Here is an 18,451-nt window from a genome sequence, read left to right on the forward strand (position 1 = left end):
AATGCTAAGATGTGAACATGAACACATCAGGCCTTAATATAATATAATATAAAACCCATCCATCCATCATCTTCTCCCGCTTTTCCGTCAGGGTCTCGGAGGTAACAGCTCCAGCAGAGAGCCCCAAACTTCTCCTTCCCTGGCCACATCAACCAGCTCTGACTGGGGGATTCCAAGGCGCTCCCAGGCCAGCAAAAAGATATAATCCCTCCACCTGGTCCTAGGTCTACCCCTCGGTCTCTTCCCAGCTGGACGTGCCTGGAACACCTCCCTAGGGAGGCGTCCAGGTGGCATCCTCACTAGGTGCCCGAACCACCTCAACTGGCTCCTTTCAAAATGAAGGAGCAGCGGTTCTACTCCGAGTCCCTCCCGGATGACTGAACTTCTCACCTTATCCCTAAGGGAGATGCCAGCCACCCTGTGGAGAAATCCCATTTCGGCCGCTTGTATCCGCGATCTCGTTCTTTCGGTCATGACCCATCCTTCATGACCATAGGTGAGGGTAGGAACGAAGATGGCCCGGTAGACAGAGAGCTTTGCCTTCTGGCTCAGCTCTCTTTTCCTCACAACGGTGCGGTAAAGCGACTGCAGTACCGCTCCCGCTGCTCCGATTCTCCGGCCCATCTCACGCTCCATTGTTCCCTCACTCGAGAACAAGACCCCCAGATACTTGAACTTCTTCACTTGGGGTAAGGCTTCATTCCCTACCTGGAATCGACAGTCCATCGGTTTCCTGCTGAGAACCATGGCCTCAGATTTGGAGGTGCTGATCCTCATCCCAGCCGCTTCGCACTCGGCCGCGAACCGATCCAGTGAGTGCTGAAGGTCACAGACCGATGAAGCCATTAGGACCACATCATCTGCAAACAGCAGTGGTGCAATCCTTAGCGGTCCGACGTGCTACCGAGGACCCGGACACAGCTCTCGCTTTGGGAGTACAGAGATTGGATGGCCCTGAGTAGAGACCCCTTCACCCCATACTCCCGCAGCACCTCCCACAGTATCTCCCTGGGAACCCGGTCATACGCCTTCTCCAAATCCACAAAGCACATGTAGACCGGATGAGCGTACTCCCAGGCCCCCTCCAGGATCCTTGCGAGAGTGAAAAGCTGGTCCGTCGTTCCAGGACCAGGACGAAATCCACATTGTTCCTCTTCAATCTGAGGTTCGACAATCGGCCGGACCCTCCTTTCCAGCACCTTAGAGTAAACTTTCCCGGGGAGGCTGAGTAATGTGATGCCTCTGTAATTGGCACACACCCTCTGATCCCCCTTTTTAAAGAGAGGAACCACCACCCCGGTCTGCCACTCCTCCGGTACTGTTTCCGCCTTCCACGCAATGTTGATGAGACGTGTCAACCATGACAGTCCCTCAACACCCAGAGCCTTCAGCATTTCTGGGCGGATCTCATCCACCCCCGGGGCTTTGCCACTGTGGAGCTGTTTAACTACCTCAGTGACTTCCCCCCGTGAGATTGGAATTGATCCCCCTTCATACTCCAGCTCTGCCTCTAACATAGAGTGCGGAGTTGTCGGATTCAGGAGTTCCTCAAAGTGTTCCTTCCACCGCCCTAACACACTATCAGTTGAGGTCAACAACGCCCCATCCTTACTGTATACAGCTTGGATGGTTCCCTGCTTCCCCCTCCTGAGGTGTCGGACGGTTTTCCAAGAACAACTTTGGTGCCGACCGAAAGTCCTTCTCCATGGCTTCTCTGAACGTCTCCCACACCCGCTGCTTTGCCTCGGCCATGGCTGAGGCTGCTGCCCTTCGGGCCCGTCGATACCTTGCAACAGCGTCAGGAGTACCCAGGGATAACATATCCCGGAAGGCCTCCTTCTTCAGTCGGACGGCTTCCCTGACCACCGGTGTCCACCACGAGGTTCGAGGGTTACCTCCCCTTGAGGCACCTAAGACCTTGAGACCATAGCTCCCCGCCGCAGCTTCGGCAATGGAGGCTTTGAACACTGCCCACTCTGGTTCAATGTCCCCAGCCCCCACAGGGATGCCTGAAAAGCTCCGCCGGAGGTGTGAGTTGAAGGCCTCCTGGACATGGGACTCCTCCAGACATTCCCAGTTCACCTGCACTACACGTTTGGGCTTACCAGGTCTGTCCAGAGTCTTCCCCTGCCACTCGACCCAACTCACGACCAGATGGTGATCAGTTGACAACTCCGCCCCTCTCTTCACCCGAGTGTCCAAAACATGCGGCCTCAGGTCCGATGATACGATAACAAAATCGATCATGGACCTTCTGCCTAGGGTGCTCTGGTACCACGTACACTTATGAGCATCCTTATGTTCAAACATGGTGTTTGTTATGGCCAATCCATGACTAGCACAGAAGTCCAGTAACAAACCACCACTCCGGTTCAGATCAGGGGGGCCGTTCCTCCCAATCACGTCCCTCCAAGTGTCTCCATCATTGCCCACGTGTGCGTTGAAGTCTCCCAGCAAGACTAAGGAGTCCCCTTCAGGAGTTCTTTCAGGGTCTCCAAGAGGGCGAATACTCTGAACTGCTGTTTGGTGCATAAGCACACACAACAGCCAGAGTTTCCCCCCCATGACCCGCAGGCGTAGGGAGGCGACCCTCTTGCCACTGGGGTAAACTCCAACAAAGAGGCACTCAACCGCTCGGCGCCTCACACCTTGGGCAACTCCGGAGAAGAATACAGTCCAACCCTTATCCAGAAGTAAGGTTCCAGAGCCGACGCTGTGCGTAGAGCTCAGACCCCATCTCTGTTTCCCGTATGTGGTGGGCCCGCGGGACGGGGCAGCGGAGGTGTTGCCCACATTGCTTTTTCAGGCTGTGCCCGGCCGGGCTCCATAATATAATATAACATAATATTACATTATATTATATAATATAATATAATGTAATATAGTCTAGTATAAAATATTATATTATAAGATATTTGAGAGCAGATCAGACTGAAGCTTTGTGTGTTTTTCAGTTTTATTCTCATCATCAGATTAATATCCATCATCTCTAATCTCTGAATCATCAGTAAAAGTTCTTCAACCTAAACAAATACTCACGTTACTGAAGGATAGAATAGAGTAGTATAATAACAATAATATTAATAACAATATGAAATATAATGTTCATTTATATGAATCTAATAAAAAAGGTTCCCAGCTCAGTAACCTTTCCTTTGAAACAGCAGATCAGTCAGGGTGTGGTAGTGAGGCAGGAGCCAACAGCAGTTATGTAAGGAATCACCGAGCTTTAATGAAAAAACAAGAGAAAAACGACTAGAACAATCATGGGAACAACGGCCACCACAAGGAGCACATGGGAAGACAAGACGAGACACAACTTGGAGGGGGGGGGGGATTAACACAGGGGCAGCAGATGATCACAATCAGACATCCGGGACAGCGGGCAGGAAAAGTCTAAATAAAACAGGAAACTAAACCGTAACAAAACCCTCTTTCCATCACAAGTGTGGTAAAGCGTTGTTCATATCTGCAGAAGCTAGGTCATATGTTCATTATCATATAACAATAATACATTTTATTTGAAGGCGCCTTTCTCGGCACTCAAGGACACCGTACATGGTACACACACAAAGACAATAAAAGGAATCAACAGTGCAAGTAACAAATAAAAACAATAGAGGGTGACAGAGGAAGTGATATCAAGTGGAGTAAGCAGTTTTGAACAGATGTGTTTTGAAATGGGGGAATGAATCCATGTCTCTGAGTTGGGGGGGTAATGAGTTCCAAGGACGGGAGTGGCTGAATGCTCTGCTCCCCGTGGTGATGAGACGGGCGGAGGGGACAGACAGGTGTATGGCGGAAGAGGATCTGACGGAGCGGGAGGGAGTGGGAACATGGAGGAGGTCGGACAGATATGGGGGGGCGAGGTTGTGGATGGCTTTGAATTTTAACAGGAGGACTTTGAATTGAATACGGAACTGAACCGGGAGCCAGTGGAGCTGTTGGGGGATAGGAATGATGTGGTGGATGGAGGGGGTCCGAGTTATGATGCGGGCAGCTGTTTATGGAGTTTTTTGAGGGAGGCCAAAGAGGAGAGAGTTGCAGTAATCCAGACGGGAGGTGACGAGGCTGTGGACAAGGATGGCGGCAGTGTGGGGGGTAAGGGATGGGCGGAGGCGATTGATGTTTCGTAGGTGGAAGTATATACACACCTGAAGTGACGGCGGAGGGGATGGGTTTAAAGGATTTGAGTTGAACGAACTGAGTGCAGCCAGACAGGTAAGATGTGAACCAGTTTAATGGAGTGTGGGTGATGCCAATGGAGGGTGGTGTGACAGATGGCGTCAAAGGCTGCACTCAGGTCGAGGAGGATGAGGATGGTGAGGAGTCCAGAGTCAGCTGCCATTAGGAGGTCATTGTTGATTTTGATGAGCGCTGTTTCAGTGCTATGGAGTGGGCGGAAACCAGACTGGAACTGTTCATACAGGTTATTGTGGGATAGGTGAGCATGGAGTTGGGAGGCAACTGTTTTTTCCAGGATTTTGGAGATGAAGGGTAGATTTGAGATAGGACGTAAGTTGTTGTAGTCGGAGGGGTCGGCGCCAGGTTTTTTTCAGAATTGGGGTGATTGCAGCAGTCTTGAAGGATGTAGGGACAGTTCCAGTGGTGAGAGAGGAGTGGATGATGGCAGAAATGAGGGGGACCAGAGAGGGGAGGAAGACTTTAACAAGTTGTGTGGGGAGGGGGTCCAGTTGACAGGTTCATGTGTTCATGTGTTCATGTATTCATGTGTTCATGTATTCATGTCTGCAGAAGCTGGGTCATATGTTCATGTGTTCATGTGCTCATGTGCTCATCCGGACCAAGACCACCAGACTCAGAGACAGTTTTATACCACAGGCTATAAGACTGCTGAACTCCTGAGCTGTGTGAATGTCTACTCACATCTTTTTATAGTACACACATACATATATATATATATATATATATTATACACATCTGCCATACATATCTGTTTATAGTACACATATCTATATATTACACATATCTGCCATATACATCTGTTATACGTAATATATGCATCTGTCCATACCTCCTCATTCACAGAGTAAAGTATGTAAATACTCTCAATGTATTCCACATATGTATATATTTCACATCCTCAAATCTTTATTGTTGTTATTGTAAATATTCTTCTCTCTTTTTGCACTATTTTATTATCTTATCTGCACCATGTATGTTGAGTTGTTGGAGGAGCATGGGACATAAGATTTTCATTGCCAACATATACGCTGTATCTGCTGTGCATATGACCAATAAAACCTTGAAATTGAATCATGTGTTCATGTGTTCATGTGTTCATGTATTCATGTCTGCAGAAGCTGGGTCCGGCGAACACGCTGCACTTCGTGGTGCGAGACGTGAAGAAGGTCAGTTTGATGTTCACATTGAAACAGCTCTTAATATGAACACAGTCATCATAAAGCTGATCGGTTCTTAATAACTTAAGACGTTATATATGTATTAATATGTGCTGCTACTCAGGGGAACCTGCCCCCTGACTACCAGATAACACTGATTGACATCGGCCTGGTTCTGGAGCTGCTGATGGGGGGGGCGTACCGCTGCAACTACACCAGGAAGAGCTTCAGGGCACTGTACAACAACCTGTACGGCCTGAAAAGGGTGAGCAAATCCAACGCACCTCAAAACTGAAAGAGTTTGAATGGTTCTGACTGATGCTGATGGTACTGATGGTTCTGACCGATGTGCTAATGATCCTGATGGTTCTGACTGAAGTGCTGGTGGTTCTGGAGGAAGAGCTGGTGGTTCTGAATGAAGTGCTGGTGGTTCTGGAGGAAGAGCTGGTGGTTCTGAATGAAGTGCTGGTGGTTCTGGAGGAAGAGCTGGTGGTTCTGAATGAAGTGCTGGTGGTTCTGGAGGAAGAGCTGGTGGTTCTGACTAAAGTGCTGGTGGTTCTGGAGGAAGAGCTGGTGGTTCTGAATGAAGTGCTGGTGGTTCTGGAGGAAGAGCTGGTGGTTCTGACTGAAGTGCTGGTGGTTCTGGAGGAAGAGCTGGTGGTTCTGAATGAAGTGCTGGTGGTTCTGGAGGAAGAGGTGGTGGTTCTGACTGAAGTGCTGGTGGTTCTGGAGGAAGAGATGGTGATTCTGAATGAAGTGCTGGTGGTTCTGGAGGAAGAGATGGTGGTTATTAATGAAGTGCTGGTGGTTCTGGAGGAAGAGCTGGTGGTTCTGAATGAAGTGCTGGTGGTTCTGGAGGAAGTGTTGGTGGTTCTGAATGAAGTGCTGGTGGTTCGGGAGGAAGAGCTGGTGGTTCTGAATGAAGTGCTGATAGTTCTGGAGGAAGAGCTGGTGGTTCTGAATGAAGTGCTGATAGTTCTGGAGGAAGAGCTGGTGGTTCTGAATGAAGTGCTGATAGTTCTGGAGGAAGAGATGGTGGTTCTGAATGAAGTGCTGATAGTTCTGGAGGAAGAGATGGTGGTTCTGGAGGAAGAGATGGTGGTTCTGAATGAAGTGCTGGTGGTTCTGGAGGAAGTGTTGGTAGTTCTGAATGAAGTGCTGGTGGTTCTGGAGGAAGAGCTGGTGGTTCTGAATGAAGTGCTGATAGTTCTGGAGGAAGAGCTGGTGGTTCTGTAGGAAGTGTTGGTGGTTCTGATTATCTGAATGAAGTGTTGATGCTGATTGTTCTGGGGGAAGTTCTGATGGTTCTGGATGAAGTTCTGATGTATTTTTCTCCTGTCTGTTTTCCCGCAGCCTAAAGCTCTGAAGCTCCTCGGGATGGAGGTTGGTACTCCCTGGTTATGTACTCCATTGTTCTGCGCTCCCTAGCTCTGTACTCCCTGGTTCTGTACTCCTTGGTTCTGTACTTCCTGGTTCTGTACTCCCTGGTTCTGTACTCCCTGACGTGTTGGTTCTGCAGGACGATGAGCCGCGAGCGAAGGGCAAAGGGAAGAAGAACAAGAAGAAGGAGGAGGAGGTGGACATCGACGTGGACGACCCTGAGCTCAGCCGCTTCCAGTACCCGTTCCACGAGCTGATGGTGTGGGCCGTGCTCATGAAGCGCCAGAAGATGGCACTGTTTCTGTGGCAGCGCGGCGAGGAGGCTATGGCCAAAGCTCTGGTGGCCTGCAAGCTCTACAAGGCCATGGCCCACGAGTCGTCCCAGAGCGAGCTGGTGGACGACATCTTCCAGGACCTGGAGAACAACTCCAAGTAAGTTATTATATACCTTCCAGGACCTGGAGAACAACTCCAAGTCAGTTATTATATACCTTCCAGGACCTGGAGAACAACTCCAAGTCAGTTATTATATACCTTCCAGGACCTGGAGAACAACTCCAAGTCAGTTATTATATACCTTCCAGGACCTGGAGAACAACTCCAAGTCAGTTATTATATACCTTCCAGGACCTGGAGAACAACTCTAAGTCAGTTATTATATACCTTCCAGGACCTGGAGAACAACTCCAAGTCAGTTATTATATACCTTCCAGGACCTGGAGAACAACTCCAAGTCAGTTATTATATACCTTCCAGGACCTGGAGAACAACTCCAAGTCAGTTATTATATACCTTCCAGGACCTGGAGAACAACTCTAAGTCAGTTATTATATACCTTCCAGGACCTGGAGAACAACTCCAAGTCAGTTATTATATACCTTCCAGGACCTGGAGAACAACTCCAAGTCAGTTATTATATACCTTCCAGGACCTGGAGAACAACTCCAAGTCAGTTATTATATACCTTCCAGGACCTGGAGAACAACTCTAAGTCAGTTATTATATACCTTCCAGGACCTGGAGAACAACTCCAAGTCAGTTATTATATACCTTCCAGGACCTGGAGAACAACTCCAAGTCAGTTATTATATACCTTCCAGGACCTGGAGAACAACTCCAAGTCAGTTATTATATACCTTCCAGGACCTGGAGAACAACTCTAAGTCAGTTATTATATACCTTCCAGGACCTGGAGAACAACTCCAAGTCAGTTATTATATACCTTCCAGGACCTGGAGAACAACTCCAAGTCAGTTATTATATACCTTCCAGGACCTGGAGAACAACTCCAAGTCAGTTATTATATACCTTCCAGGACCTGGAGAACAACTCCAAGTCAGTTATTATATACCTTCCAGGACCTGGAGAACAACTCCAAGTCAGTTATTATATACCTTCCAGGACCTGGAGAACAACTCCAAGTCAGTTATTATATACCTTCCAGGACCTGGAGAACAACTCCAAGTCAGTTACTACTAGTGGTGGGCATAGATTAATTTTTTTAATCTAGATTAATCTAGATTAAAATGGCTCATTTGAATTCTGCCGAAGGCATTCAGAATATGTGTGCTACCCAAATAATGACTAAAAGTAAGTCTTTGAGAACGGGTTTCTCAAGCCAGGTGGTGCATTAGACCAGGGGCTCATCTCCGGTTTCCAAAATGCCTCACAAACTGCTTGAGAAAGCTGTTCTATGATAATTGGTGATGAAAATAAATCAATGACAATGAGATGTACTTGTGTTTATTAACTGTTTATTTTTAGTTGAACAGTAGGCCTATATAACAGGTTGTAATGAACTGTTTACAGTCAGTAGCTTTGTGTCAGTCAAAGCTCTATTTCTCCTTCTTCCACCAGTCACTCAGGCAGACCAGTTTGTTCACATTTTCTGGTGACAAACAAGCTCTCCTCTTCTGCACAATATGGCCTGCTAAAGAAAAAAGTCTCTCGCATGGGACAGTTGTGGCAGGGGTCCCCTGGTATTTACGGGCAATTTGGGCCATCTTACCATAGACAGCAGTGTGCTCCGACCACCATTTCAGTGGACACTGATCTAGACTGGCACTGGGCTCTACCTTGTACCTCTCCACTGTACTGTCTTCTGGTGTCTCCTCATCTGATTCTGAGTCGGATCCCATCAGTAGCAGGGCTGTTTTCTTCTTGGGTGGCTCAGGGTTCTCCTCCCTGAGTGGCTGCACAGCAGGTTCTTCTCCCTTCATCAACGCACTTAGCTTTGCCCACACTGGCTCCCTCTCTGCTCTGGGCAAGCACTTGAGGTCCTTAAATCGTGGATCTAGAGCAGTCGCCACCTTTGATGAATAAAAAATAATAATTATTGATTGATGAAAATGTCACTTTCCAAATCCAACCTCCATATTTCTTCATGACTTATTCATCTGGCTTTACAGTCTATTATGGTCATAAAATGCAGTTATCTTCTGGTCACTCTGACATATCTTAAGCCATTCCAGGTTTATTTTCTCCCTCCGCTGGTTGAGGTCCTTGATGAAGGCAGCCTTGAATCGCACAATATAGGCAAGATCATCATCTGAGATGTTCATCGCGTGCTGGAGGTGGCACAGGGCAGGTAGAACCACAGAGCAGGATACATACTTATCTCCACCAAGGAGCTCAGTGATGTACCTACAGACAGACAGACAGATAGACAGACAGACACACAGACACACAGACACACACACACAGAGCAAAAAATGATTAGTGACAGATTCATTTAACTCAGATTACACATTTAAGGGCAGGTGTTCCTTACATACAAAGTGACATTTAAAAACTTGTATGCCAATTCATGAACACACTATCTTTGTAGACCATACCTGCATGGCTCCAGCAGTTTCTCTAGCTTTGCCAACTTCTCATAATCCGCATTTGTTGGGAGGGCCAGGTTGTGCTTCTGCAGAGACAGCGTTGTGTGCAGTGCGTCTCTGTTGCGCCTCACGCGCTTTATCATCTCGAGAGTGGAATTCCAACGCGTTGGAACATCTTGCACGAGTGACTCCTTAACTTGTCCAAGGGAGGATTGTTGGACATTTAGCTCGTCTGAGTTGGCCGGACTGTGTTTGAAATGTCCGACCACTTTACGGCACTTGGCCAGTGCACCATCAAAACCACCTTCCCGAAGTGACATTACAATAGCTCTCTGTACAACATGCGCAACACAGGGCAAGTGCTCGAATGGCAGTATCCTCCCTGCTGCCACCATATTAGGAGCGCTATCTGTTCCAATAGTGCTTATTTTGTCAGTTATCCCCCACTGATTAGCGACGTCGAGGAACTGCCTTGCACACGCTTCTGCAAAGTGACGCTCCTCTGTTTTCATCACACCTAACGGACAGACAAAGTAAATTAGAATAATTTCACTACTAGTAGTAAACATATAGCAATTATCAAGAAGCAAACATAACGTGGTGGTAATTAATAGGCTACGAAATTAAATTATGTAATTTAAAATGACATAACGTAGCATACCTAAAGCGAAGGAGTGAAGTTCCCAGCTAGCATCGATGAGGTGTACTGTAACGCCAAGGTAGTTGTCGTTGTTAACGGACGTCCAATGGTCCCCAGTCAGTGCTACAGACCTCGCCTCTACCATCTTCTCAACTTTCGTAGCTTTCTCTTCTGCGTGCTGGTCATGTATTCTCCTCATGATAGTTCGCCTCGCAGGTAGTTTGTAAGATGGGTCACCTGTGGCCGCCTGGAGAACAAGCTCGAGCCCGTCATCTTCAACCACGCTAATCGGCCTGCAGCTGGTGGCAATCCACTGAGCGAGGAGACTAGTTAGCTTGGCTGATAGAGCTGTGCTGACGGGCTTGCCTCGGTTGCACTCAAACATAGTTGTTTGACGACGAGTCTTCCCCCGCGCTACATCAGTGCTTGGCCCGGCATATTCCGCATTAGCTGAGGGATGCTTTGCGTTTAGGTGGTACTTGAGACTGGATGAACTCCTACAGTAAACTAATTCCGCATTGCACAAGGTGCAAACAACCTTATTTTTGTCGAGGTTTCCATCGGGAAGCTTCTTAAAAATAAATTTCCCCTGAAGCAAACCCGGCGGCTTCATACCTGCTGTATCCATGTTAGCATGTCACGTTTAATGTGGCTGATTTGACCGGGGTCAGATCCACAGACAGAAGAAACACAGGTCAAAGACTCGATCTCGCCCCCTACAGTGCAATTCGGCTAGGTATACATCCGCGCTAAATTATCAAGGTGAAAGTCATCATAGCTTGCGTAGTATAGACCCAGCTCCCAACCCAACTTTGAGAATAGATTAACGGCGATATTTTTTTTTATCGCCGACAAGAGTCTCACGTTAACGCAGCACGTTAACGCCGATAACGGCCCACCACTAGTTATTATACACCTTCCAGGACCTGGAGAACAACTCTAAGTCAGTTATTATATACCTTCCAGGACCTGGAGAACAACTCTAAGTCAGTTATTATACACCTTCCAGGGCCTGGAGAACAACTCTAAGTCAGTTATTATATACCTTCCAGGACCTGGAGAACAACTCTAAGTCAGTTATTATATACCTTCCAGGACCTGGAGAACAACTCCAAGTAAGTTATTATATACCTTCCAGGGCCTGGAGAACAGGACTTCAGAATTGTCCAAAAATCGCCTGGTACCGTTTCTCCTCTCCAAGATAATCCACACGTATTAATCCTCATGGATCGCAAAAAATATGATTGTATGAAATGTTTACAAAACAAAGGTATTCTGTATTACTAACTAAAGGAGGGTCCAGTGTTTCCTAAAGGAGGTGATAAAGGAAGGTCCAGTGTTTCCTAAAGGAGGTGATAAAGGAAGGTCCAGTGTTTCCTAAAGGAGGTGATAAAGGAAGGTCCAGTGTTTCCTAAAGGAGGTGATAAAGGAAGGTCCAGTGTTTCCTAAAGGAGGTGATAAAGGAGGGTCCAGTGTTTCCTAAAGGAGGTGATAAAGGAAGGTCCAGTGTTTCCTAAAGGAGGTGATAAAGGAAGGTCCAGTGTTTCCTAAAGGAGGTGATAAAGGAAGGTCCAGTGTTTCCTAAAGGAGGTGATAAAGGAAGGTCCAGTGTTTCCTAAAGGAGGTGATAAAGGAAGGTCCAGTGTTTCCTAAAGGAGGTGATAAAGGAAGGTCCAGTGTTTCCTAAAGGAGGTGATAAAGGAAGGTCCAGTGTTTCCTAAAGGAGGTGATAAAGGAAGGTCCAGTGTTTCCTAAAGGAGGTGATAAAGGAAGGTCCAGTGTTTCCTAAAGGAGGTGATTAAGGAGGGTCCAGTGTTTCCTAAAGGAGGTGATTAAGGGGGGTCCAGTGTTTCCTAAAGGAGGTGATAAAGGAAGGTCCAGTGTTTCCTAAAGGAGGTGATAAAGGAAGGTCCGGTGTTTCCTAAAGGAGGTGATAAAGGAAGGTCCAGTGTTTCCTAGTTTCCTAAAGGAGGTGATAAAAGAAGGTCCAGTGTTTCCTAAAGGAGGTGATTAAGGAGGGTCCAGTGTTTCCTAAAGGAGGTGATAAAAGAAGGTACAGTGTTTCCTAAAGGAGGTGATTAAGGAGGGTCCAGTGTTTCCTAAAGGAGGTGATTAAGGAGGGTCCAGTGTTTCCTAAAGAAGGTGATTAAGGAGGGTCAAGTGTTTCCTAAAGGAGGTGATAAAGGAAGGTCCAGTGTTTCCTAAAGGAGGTGATAAAGGAAGGTCCAGTGTTTCCTAAAGGAGGTGATAAAGGAAGGTCCAGTGTTTCCTAAAGGAGGTGAAAGGAGGTGATAAAGGAAGGTCCAGTGTTTCCTAAAGGAGGTGATAAAGGAAGGTCCAGTGTTTCCTAAAGGAGGTGATAAAGGAAGGTCCAGTGTTTCCTAAAGGAGGTGATAAAGGAAGGTCCAGTGTTTCCTAAAGGAGGTGATTAAGGAGGGTCCAGTGTTTCCTAAAGGAGGTGATAAAGGAAGGTCCAGTGTTTCCTAAAGGAGGTGATAAAGGAAGGTCCAGTGTTTCCTAAAGGAGGTGATAAAGGAAGGTCCAGTGTTTCCTAAAGGAGGTGATTAAGGAGGGTCCAGTGTTTCCTAAAGGAGGTGATTAAGGAGGGTCCAGTGTTTCCTAAAGGAGGTGATAAAGGAAGGTCCAGTGTTTCCTAAAGGAGGTGATAAAGGAAGGTCCGGTGTTTCCTAAAGGAGGTGATAAAGGAAGGTCCAGTGTTTCCTAGTTTCCTAAAGGAGGTGATAAAAGAAGGTCCAGTGTTTCCTAAAGGAGGTGATTAAGGAGGGTCCAGTGTTTCCTAAAGGAGGTGATAAAAGAAGTTCCAGTGTTTCCTAAAGGAGGTGATTAAGGAGGGTCCAGTGTTTCCTAAAGGAGGTGATTAAGGAGGGTCCAGTGTTTCCTAAAGGAGGTGATTAAGGAGGGTCAAGTGTTTCCTAAAGGAGGTGATAAAGGAAGGTCCAGTGTTTCCTAAAGGAGGTGATAAAGGAAGGTCCAGTGTTTCCTAAAGGAGGTGATAAAGGAAGGTCCAGTGTTTCCTAAAGGAGGTGATAAACGAAGGTCCAGTGTTTCCTAAAGGAGGTGATAAAGGAAGGTCCAGTGTTTCCTAAAGGAGGTGATAAAGGAAGGTCCAGTGTTTCCTAAAGGAGGTGATAAAGGAAGGTCCAGTGTTTCCTAAAGGAGGTGATAAAGGAAGGTCCAGTGTTTCCTAAAGGAGGTGATAAAGGAAGGTCCAGTGTTTCCTAAAGGAGGTGATTAAGGAGGGTCCAGTGTTTCCTAAAGGAGGTGATAAAGGAAGGTCCAGTGTTTCCTAAAGGAGGTGATAAAGGAAGGTCCAGTGTTTCCTAAAGGAGGTGATAAAGGAAGGTCCAGTGTTTCCTAAAGGAGGTGATAAAGGAAGGTCCAGTGTTTCCTAAAGGAGGTGATTAAGGAGGGTCCAGTGTTTCCTAAAGGAGGTGATTAAGGAGGGTCCAGTGTTTCCTAAAGGAGGTCATAAAGGAAGGTCCAGTGTTTCCTAAAGGAGGTGATAAAGGAAGGTCCGGTGTTTCCTAAAGGAGGTGATAAAGGAAGGTCCAGTGTTTCCTAGTTTCCTAAAGGAGGTGATTAAGGAGGGTCCAGTGTTTCCTAAAGGAGGTGATAAAAGAAGGTCCAGTGTTTCCTAAAGGAGGTGATAAAGGAGGGTCCAGTGTTTCCTAAAGGAGGTGATAAAGGAAGGTCCAGTGTTTCCTAAAGGAGGTGATAAAGGAAGGTCCAGTGTTTCCTAGTTTCCTAAAGGAGGTGATTAAGGAGGGTCCAGTGTTTCCTAAAGGAGGTGATTAAGGAGGGTCCAGTGTTTCCTAAAGGAGGTGATAAAGGAAGGTCCAGTGTTTCCTAAAGGAGGTGATTAAGGAGGGTCCAGTGTTTCCTAAAGGAGGTGATTAAGGAGGGTCCAGTGTTTCCTAAAGGAGGTGATAAAGGAAGGTCCAGTGTTTCCTAAAGGAGGTGATAAAGGAAGGTCCGGTGTTTCCTAAAGGAGGTGATAAAGGAAGGTCCAGTGTTTCCTAGTTTCCTAAAGGAGGTGATTAAGGAGGGTCCAGTGTTTCCTAAAGGAGGTGATAAAAGAAGGTCCAGTGTTTCCTAAAGGAGGTGATAAAGGAGGGTCCAGTGTTTCCTAAAGGAGGTGATAAAGGAAGGTCCAGTGTTTCCTAAAGGAGGTGATAAAGGAAGGTCCAGTGTTTCCTAGTTTCCTAAAGGAGGTGATTAAGGAGGGTCCAGTGTTTCCTAAAGGAGGTGATTAAGGAGGGTCCAGTGTTTCCTAAAGGAGGTGATAAAAGAAGGTCCAGTGTTTCCTAAAGGAGGTGATTAAGGAGGGTCCAGTGTTTCCTAAAGGAGGTGATTAAGGAGGGTCCAGTGTTTCCTAAAGGAGGTGATTAAGGAGGGTCAAGTGTTTCCTAAAGGAGGTGATAAAGGAAGGTCCAGTGTTTCCTAAAGGAGGTGATTAAGGAGGGTCCAGTGTTTCCTAAAGGAGGTGATAAAAGAAGGTCCAGTGTTTCCTAAAGGAGGTGATAAAGGAAGGTCCAGTGTTTCCTAAAGGAGGTGATAAAGGAAGGTCCGGTGTTTCCTAAAGGAGGTGATAAAGGAAGGTCCAGTGTTTCCTAAAGGAGGTGATAAAGGAAGGTCCAGTGTTTCCTAAAGGAAGTGATAAAGGAAGGTCCAGTGTTTCCTAAAGGAGGTGATAAAGGAAGGTCCAGTGTTTCCTAAAGGAGGTGATAAAGGAAGGTCCAGTGTTTCCTAGTTTCCTAAAGGAGGTGATTAAGGAGGGTCCAGTGTTTCCTAAAGGAGGTGATAAAAGAAGGTCCAGTGTTTCCTAAAGGAGGTGATTAAGGAGGGTCAAGTGTTTCCTAAAGGAGGTGATAAAGGAAGGTCCAGTGTTTCCTAAAGGAGGTGATAAAGGAAGGTCCAGTGTTTCCTAGTTTCCTAAAGGAGGTGATTAAGGAGGGTCCAGTGTTTCCTAAAGGAGGTGATTAAGGAGGGTCCAGTGTTTCCTAAAGGAGGTGATAAGAAGAGGTCCAGTGTTTCCTAAAGGAGGTGATTAAGGAGGGTCCAGTGTTTCCTAAAGGAGGTGATTAAGGAGGGTCCAGTGTTTCCTAAAGGAGGTGATAAGGAGGGTCCAGTGTTTCCTAAAGGAGGTGATAAAGGAAGGTCCAGTGTTTCCTAAAGGAGGTGATAAAGGAAGGTCCAGTGTTTCCTAAAGGAGGTGATAAAGGAAGGTCCAGTGTTTCCTAAAGGAGGTGATAAAGGAGGGTCCAGTGTTTCCTAAAGGAGGTGATAAAGGAAGGTCCAGTGTTTCCTAAAGGAGGTGATAAAGGAAGGTCCAGTGTTTCCTAAAGGAGGTGATAAAGGAAGGTCCGGTGTTTCCTAAAGGAGGTGATAAAGGAAGGTCCAGTGTTTCCTAGTTTCCTAAAGGAGGTGATTAAGGAGGGTCCAGTGTTTCCTAAAGGAGGTGATTAAGGAGGGTCCGGTGTTTCCTAAAGGAGGTGATAAAGGAAGGTCCGGTGTTTCCTAAAGGAGGTGATAAAGGAAGGTCCAGTGTTTCCTAAAGGAGGTGATAAAGGAAGGTCCAGTGTTTCCTAAAGGAGGTGATAAAGGAAGGTCCAGTGTTTCCTAAAGGAGGTGATTAAGGAGGGTCCGGTGTTTCCTAAAGGAGGTGATAAAGGAGGGTCCAGTGTTTCCTAAAGGAGGTGATAATGGAAGGTCCGGTGTTTCCTAAAGGAGGTGATAAAGGAAGGTCCAGTGTTTCCTAAAGGAGGTGATAAAGGAAGGTCCAGTGTTTCCTAAAGGAGGTGATAAAGGAAGGTCCAGTGTTTCCTAAAGGAGGTGATAAAGGAAGGTCCAGTGTTTCCTAAAGGAGGTGATAAAGGAAGGTCCAGTGTTTCCTAAAGGAGGTGATAAAGGAAGGTCCGGTGTTTCCTAAAGGAGGTGATAAAGGAAGGTCCGTGTTTCCTAAAGGAGGTGATAAAGGAAGGTCCAGTGTTTCCTAAAGGAGGTGATAAAGGAAGGTCCAGTGTTTCCTAAAGGAGGTGATAAAGAAGGTCCAGTGTTTCCTAAAGGAGGTGATAAAGGAAGGTCCAGTGTTTCCTAAAGGAGGTGATAAAGGAAGGTCCAGTGTTTCCTAAAGGAGGTGATAAAGGAAGGTCCAGTGTTTCCTAAAGGAGGTGATAAAGGAAGGTCCAGTGTTTCCTAAAGGAGGTGATAAAGGAAGTTTCAGAGCTCCTCTCCTCTCACTGGTTAGAAACCTTCCTGCTTCTTGTGTGCAGGGAGTTCGGGCAGCTGGCCTACGAGCTGCTGGATCAGTCGTACAAACACGACGAGCAGGTGGCCATGAAGCTGCTGACGTACGAGCTGAAGAACTGGAGTAACTCCACGTGTCTGAAGCTTGCCGTCGCCGCCAAACACCGAGACTTCATTGCCCACACCTGCAGCCAGATGCTGCTCACCGACATGTGGATGGGCTGCCTGACGATGGGCAAGAGCAACAGCCTGGAGGTAACACCAATGCCACCAGGCTGACCGTGTTCGGGCTGATGAAGTATAATAATACTGATCTGGTCTGGTCGGTGTCTGCAGGTGATTTTAGGGCTGGTCTTCCCTCCTCTCATCCTCCTCATGGAGTTTCGTCTCGGGGAGGAGTCATCCTTTCATTCCTCCAGAGAGAACGACGAGGGCAAAAACAAAGACGACGAGAAATCCAACAAGGTACCAACGCTTCAGATGAATTATAATAACAACCTGCATTATAAGAGTACAGCAGTTTGAGTTTGGCTTTCAGGACGCCGCCTCCAACGTGGACGCCACGTCCAAGAAAGGAGACGAGGAGGAAGACCAGAAGAAGAAGAGGAGGATTCCCATCGGGAAGAAGATCTACGAGTTCTACAGTGCTCCTTTCACCAAGTTCTGGTTCAACACGGTATAAATATTATATTCTATATATTATTATGTGTCGTTTCAAAAGGAACTGTTTCAGGTCCAAGATCACCAGGTCGGACAGAAAATTAAAAAGAAAAATATTAATTAAAACATTCAAAAAAAGATAATAATAATGATAATAATAATAATAATAATAACAATAACAATAATAATAATAATAATAAAATTAATAATAATAATAATAATAAAAGTTATAATAATAATGATAATAATAACAATAATAATAATAATAATAATAATAATAATAACAATAATAATAATAATAATAAAATTAATAATAATAATAATAAAAGTAATAACAATAATAATAATAATAATAATAATAAAATAAATAATAATAATAATAATAATAATAAAAGTAATAATAATAATAATAATAATGATAATAATAACAATAATAATAATAATAATAATAATAAAATAAATAATAATAATAATAATAAAAGTAATAATAATAATGATAATAATAACAATAATAATAAAAGTAATAATAATAATAATAATAATAATAATAAAAGTTATAATAATAATGATAATAATAACAATAATAACAATAATAATAATAATAATAATAATAAAATAAATAATAATAATAATAAAAGTAATAATAATAAAAGTTATAATAAAAAATGATAATAATAACAATAATAATAATAATAATAAAAAAAAGTAATAATAATAATAACAATAATAATAAAAGAAATAATAATAATAATAATACAAGTAATAATAAAAGTAATAAAAATAATAATAACAATAATAATAATAATAATAATAAAAGTAATGATAATAATAAAAGTAATAAAAATAATAATAACAATAATAATAATAATAAAAGTAATAATAATAATAAAAGTAATAATAATAAAAGTAATAATAATAATAAAAGTAGTAATAATAATAATAATAATAATACAAGTAATAATAATAATAACAATAATAATAAAAGAAATAATAATAATAATAAAAGTAATAATAATAATAAAAGTAATAAAAATAATAATAATAAAAGTAATAATAATAATAAAAGTAATGATAATAATAAAAGTAATAAAAGTAGTAATAATAAAAGTAATAATAATAATAAAAGTAATAATAATAATAATAATAATAAAAGTAGTAATAACAATAAAAGTAATAATAATAAAAAAAGTAATAATAATAATAATAAAAGTAATAATAATAATAAAAGTAATAATAATAATAATAATAATAATAATAAAAGTAATAATAATAATAATAATAATAATAATAAAAGTTATAATAATAATGATAATAAT

At 44.2% G+C, this 18,451-nt stretch overlaps 2 protein-coding genes and 1 long non-coding RNA gene across 3 annotated transcripts in view; 1 reads left to right on the forward strand and 2 right to left on the reverse strand.

The window, feature by feature from the left end:
- The window catches only part of LOC134862848 (transient receptor potential cation channel subfamily M member 1-like), a 62,856-nt gene that overhangs the window by 25,551 nt on the left and 18,854 nt on the right, over positions 1 to 18,451 (forward strand). The window contains 7 exon segments of the mRNA XM_063880947.1: positions 5,322 to 5,372; positions 5,488 to 5,628; positions 6,717 to 6,746; positions 6,883 to 7,175; positions 16,502 to 16,730; positions 16,812 to 16,940; positions 17,014 to 17,151. Coding sequence (XP_063737017.1) covers positions 5,322 to 5,372; positions 5,488 to 5,628; positions 6,717 to 6,746; positions 6,883 to 7,175; positions 16,502 to 16,730; positions 16,812 to 16,940; positions 17,014 to 17,151 — 1,011 coding nt within the window.
- On the reverse strand, positions 5,715 to 6,540 carry LOC134862641 (uncharacterized; the record flags this gene model as incomplete). The annotated part of the gene is given in 2 exon segments (XM_063880651.1): positions 5,715 to 5,954; positions 5,998 to 6,540. Coding segments are annotated over 2 exon segments (783 nt in total), but the record flags the coding sequence as incomplete, so codon positions are not given.
- Positions 9,299 to 10,283, reverse strand: LOC134863672 (uncharacterized). The gene is made up of 3 exons (XR_010165697.1): positions 10,230 to 10,283; positions 9,578 to 10,085; positions 9,299 to 9,386 (listed from the first exon to the last, which is right to left on the reverse strand). It is a non-coding gene; the product is annotated as an uncharacterized LOC134863672 (long non-coding RNA).

The sequence above is a fragment of the Eleginops maclovinus genome, chromosome 4 (genome assembly GCF_036324505.1).
Source record: "Eleginops maclovinus isolate JMC-PN-2008 ecotype Puerto Natales chromosome 4, JC_Emac_rtc_rv5, whole genome shotgun sequence".
NCBI classification, from domain to species: domain Eukaryota; kingdom Metazoa; phylum Chordata; class Actinopteri; order Perciformes; family Eleginopidae; genus Eleginops; species Eleginops maclovinus.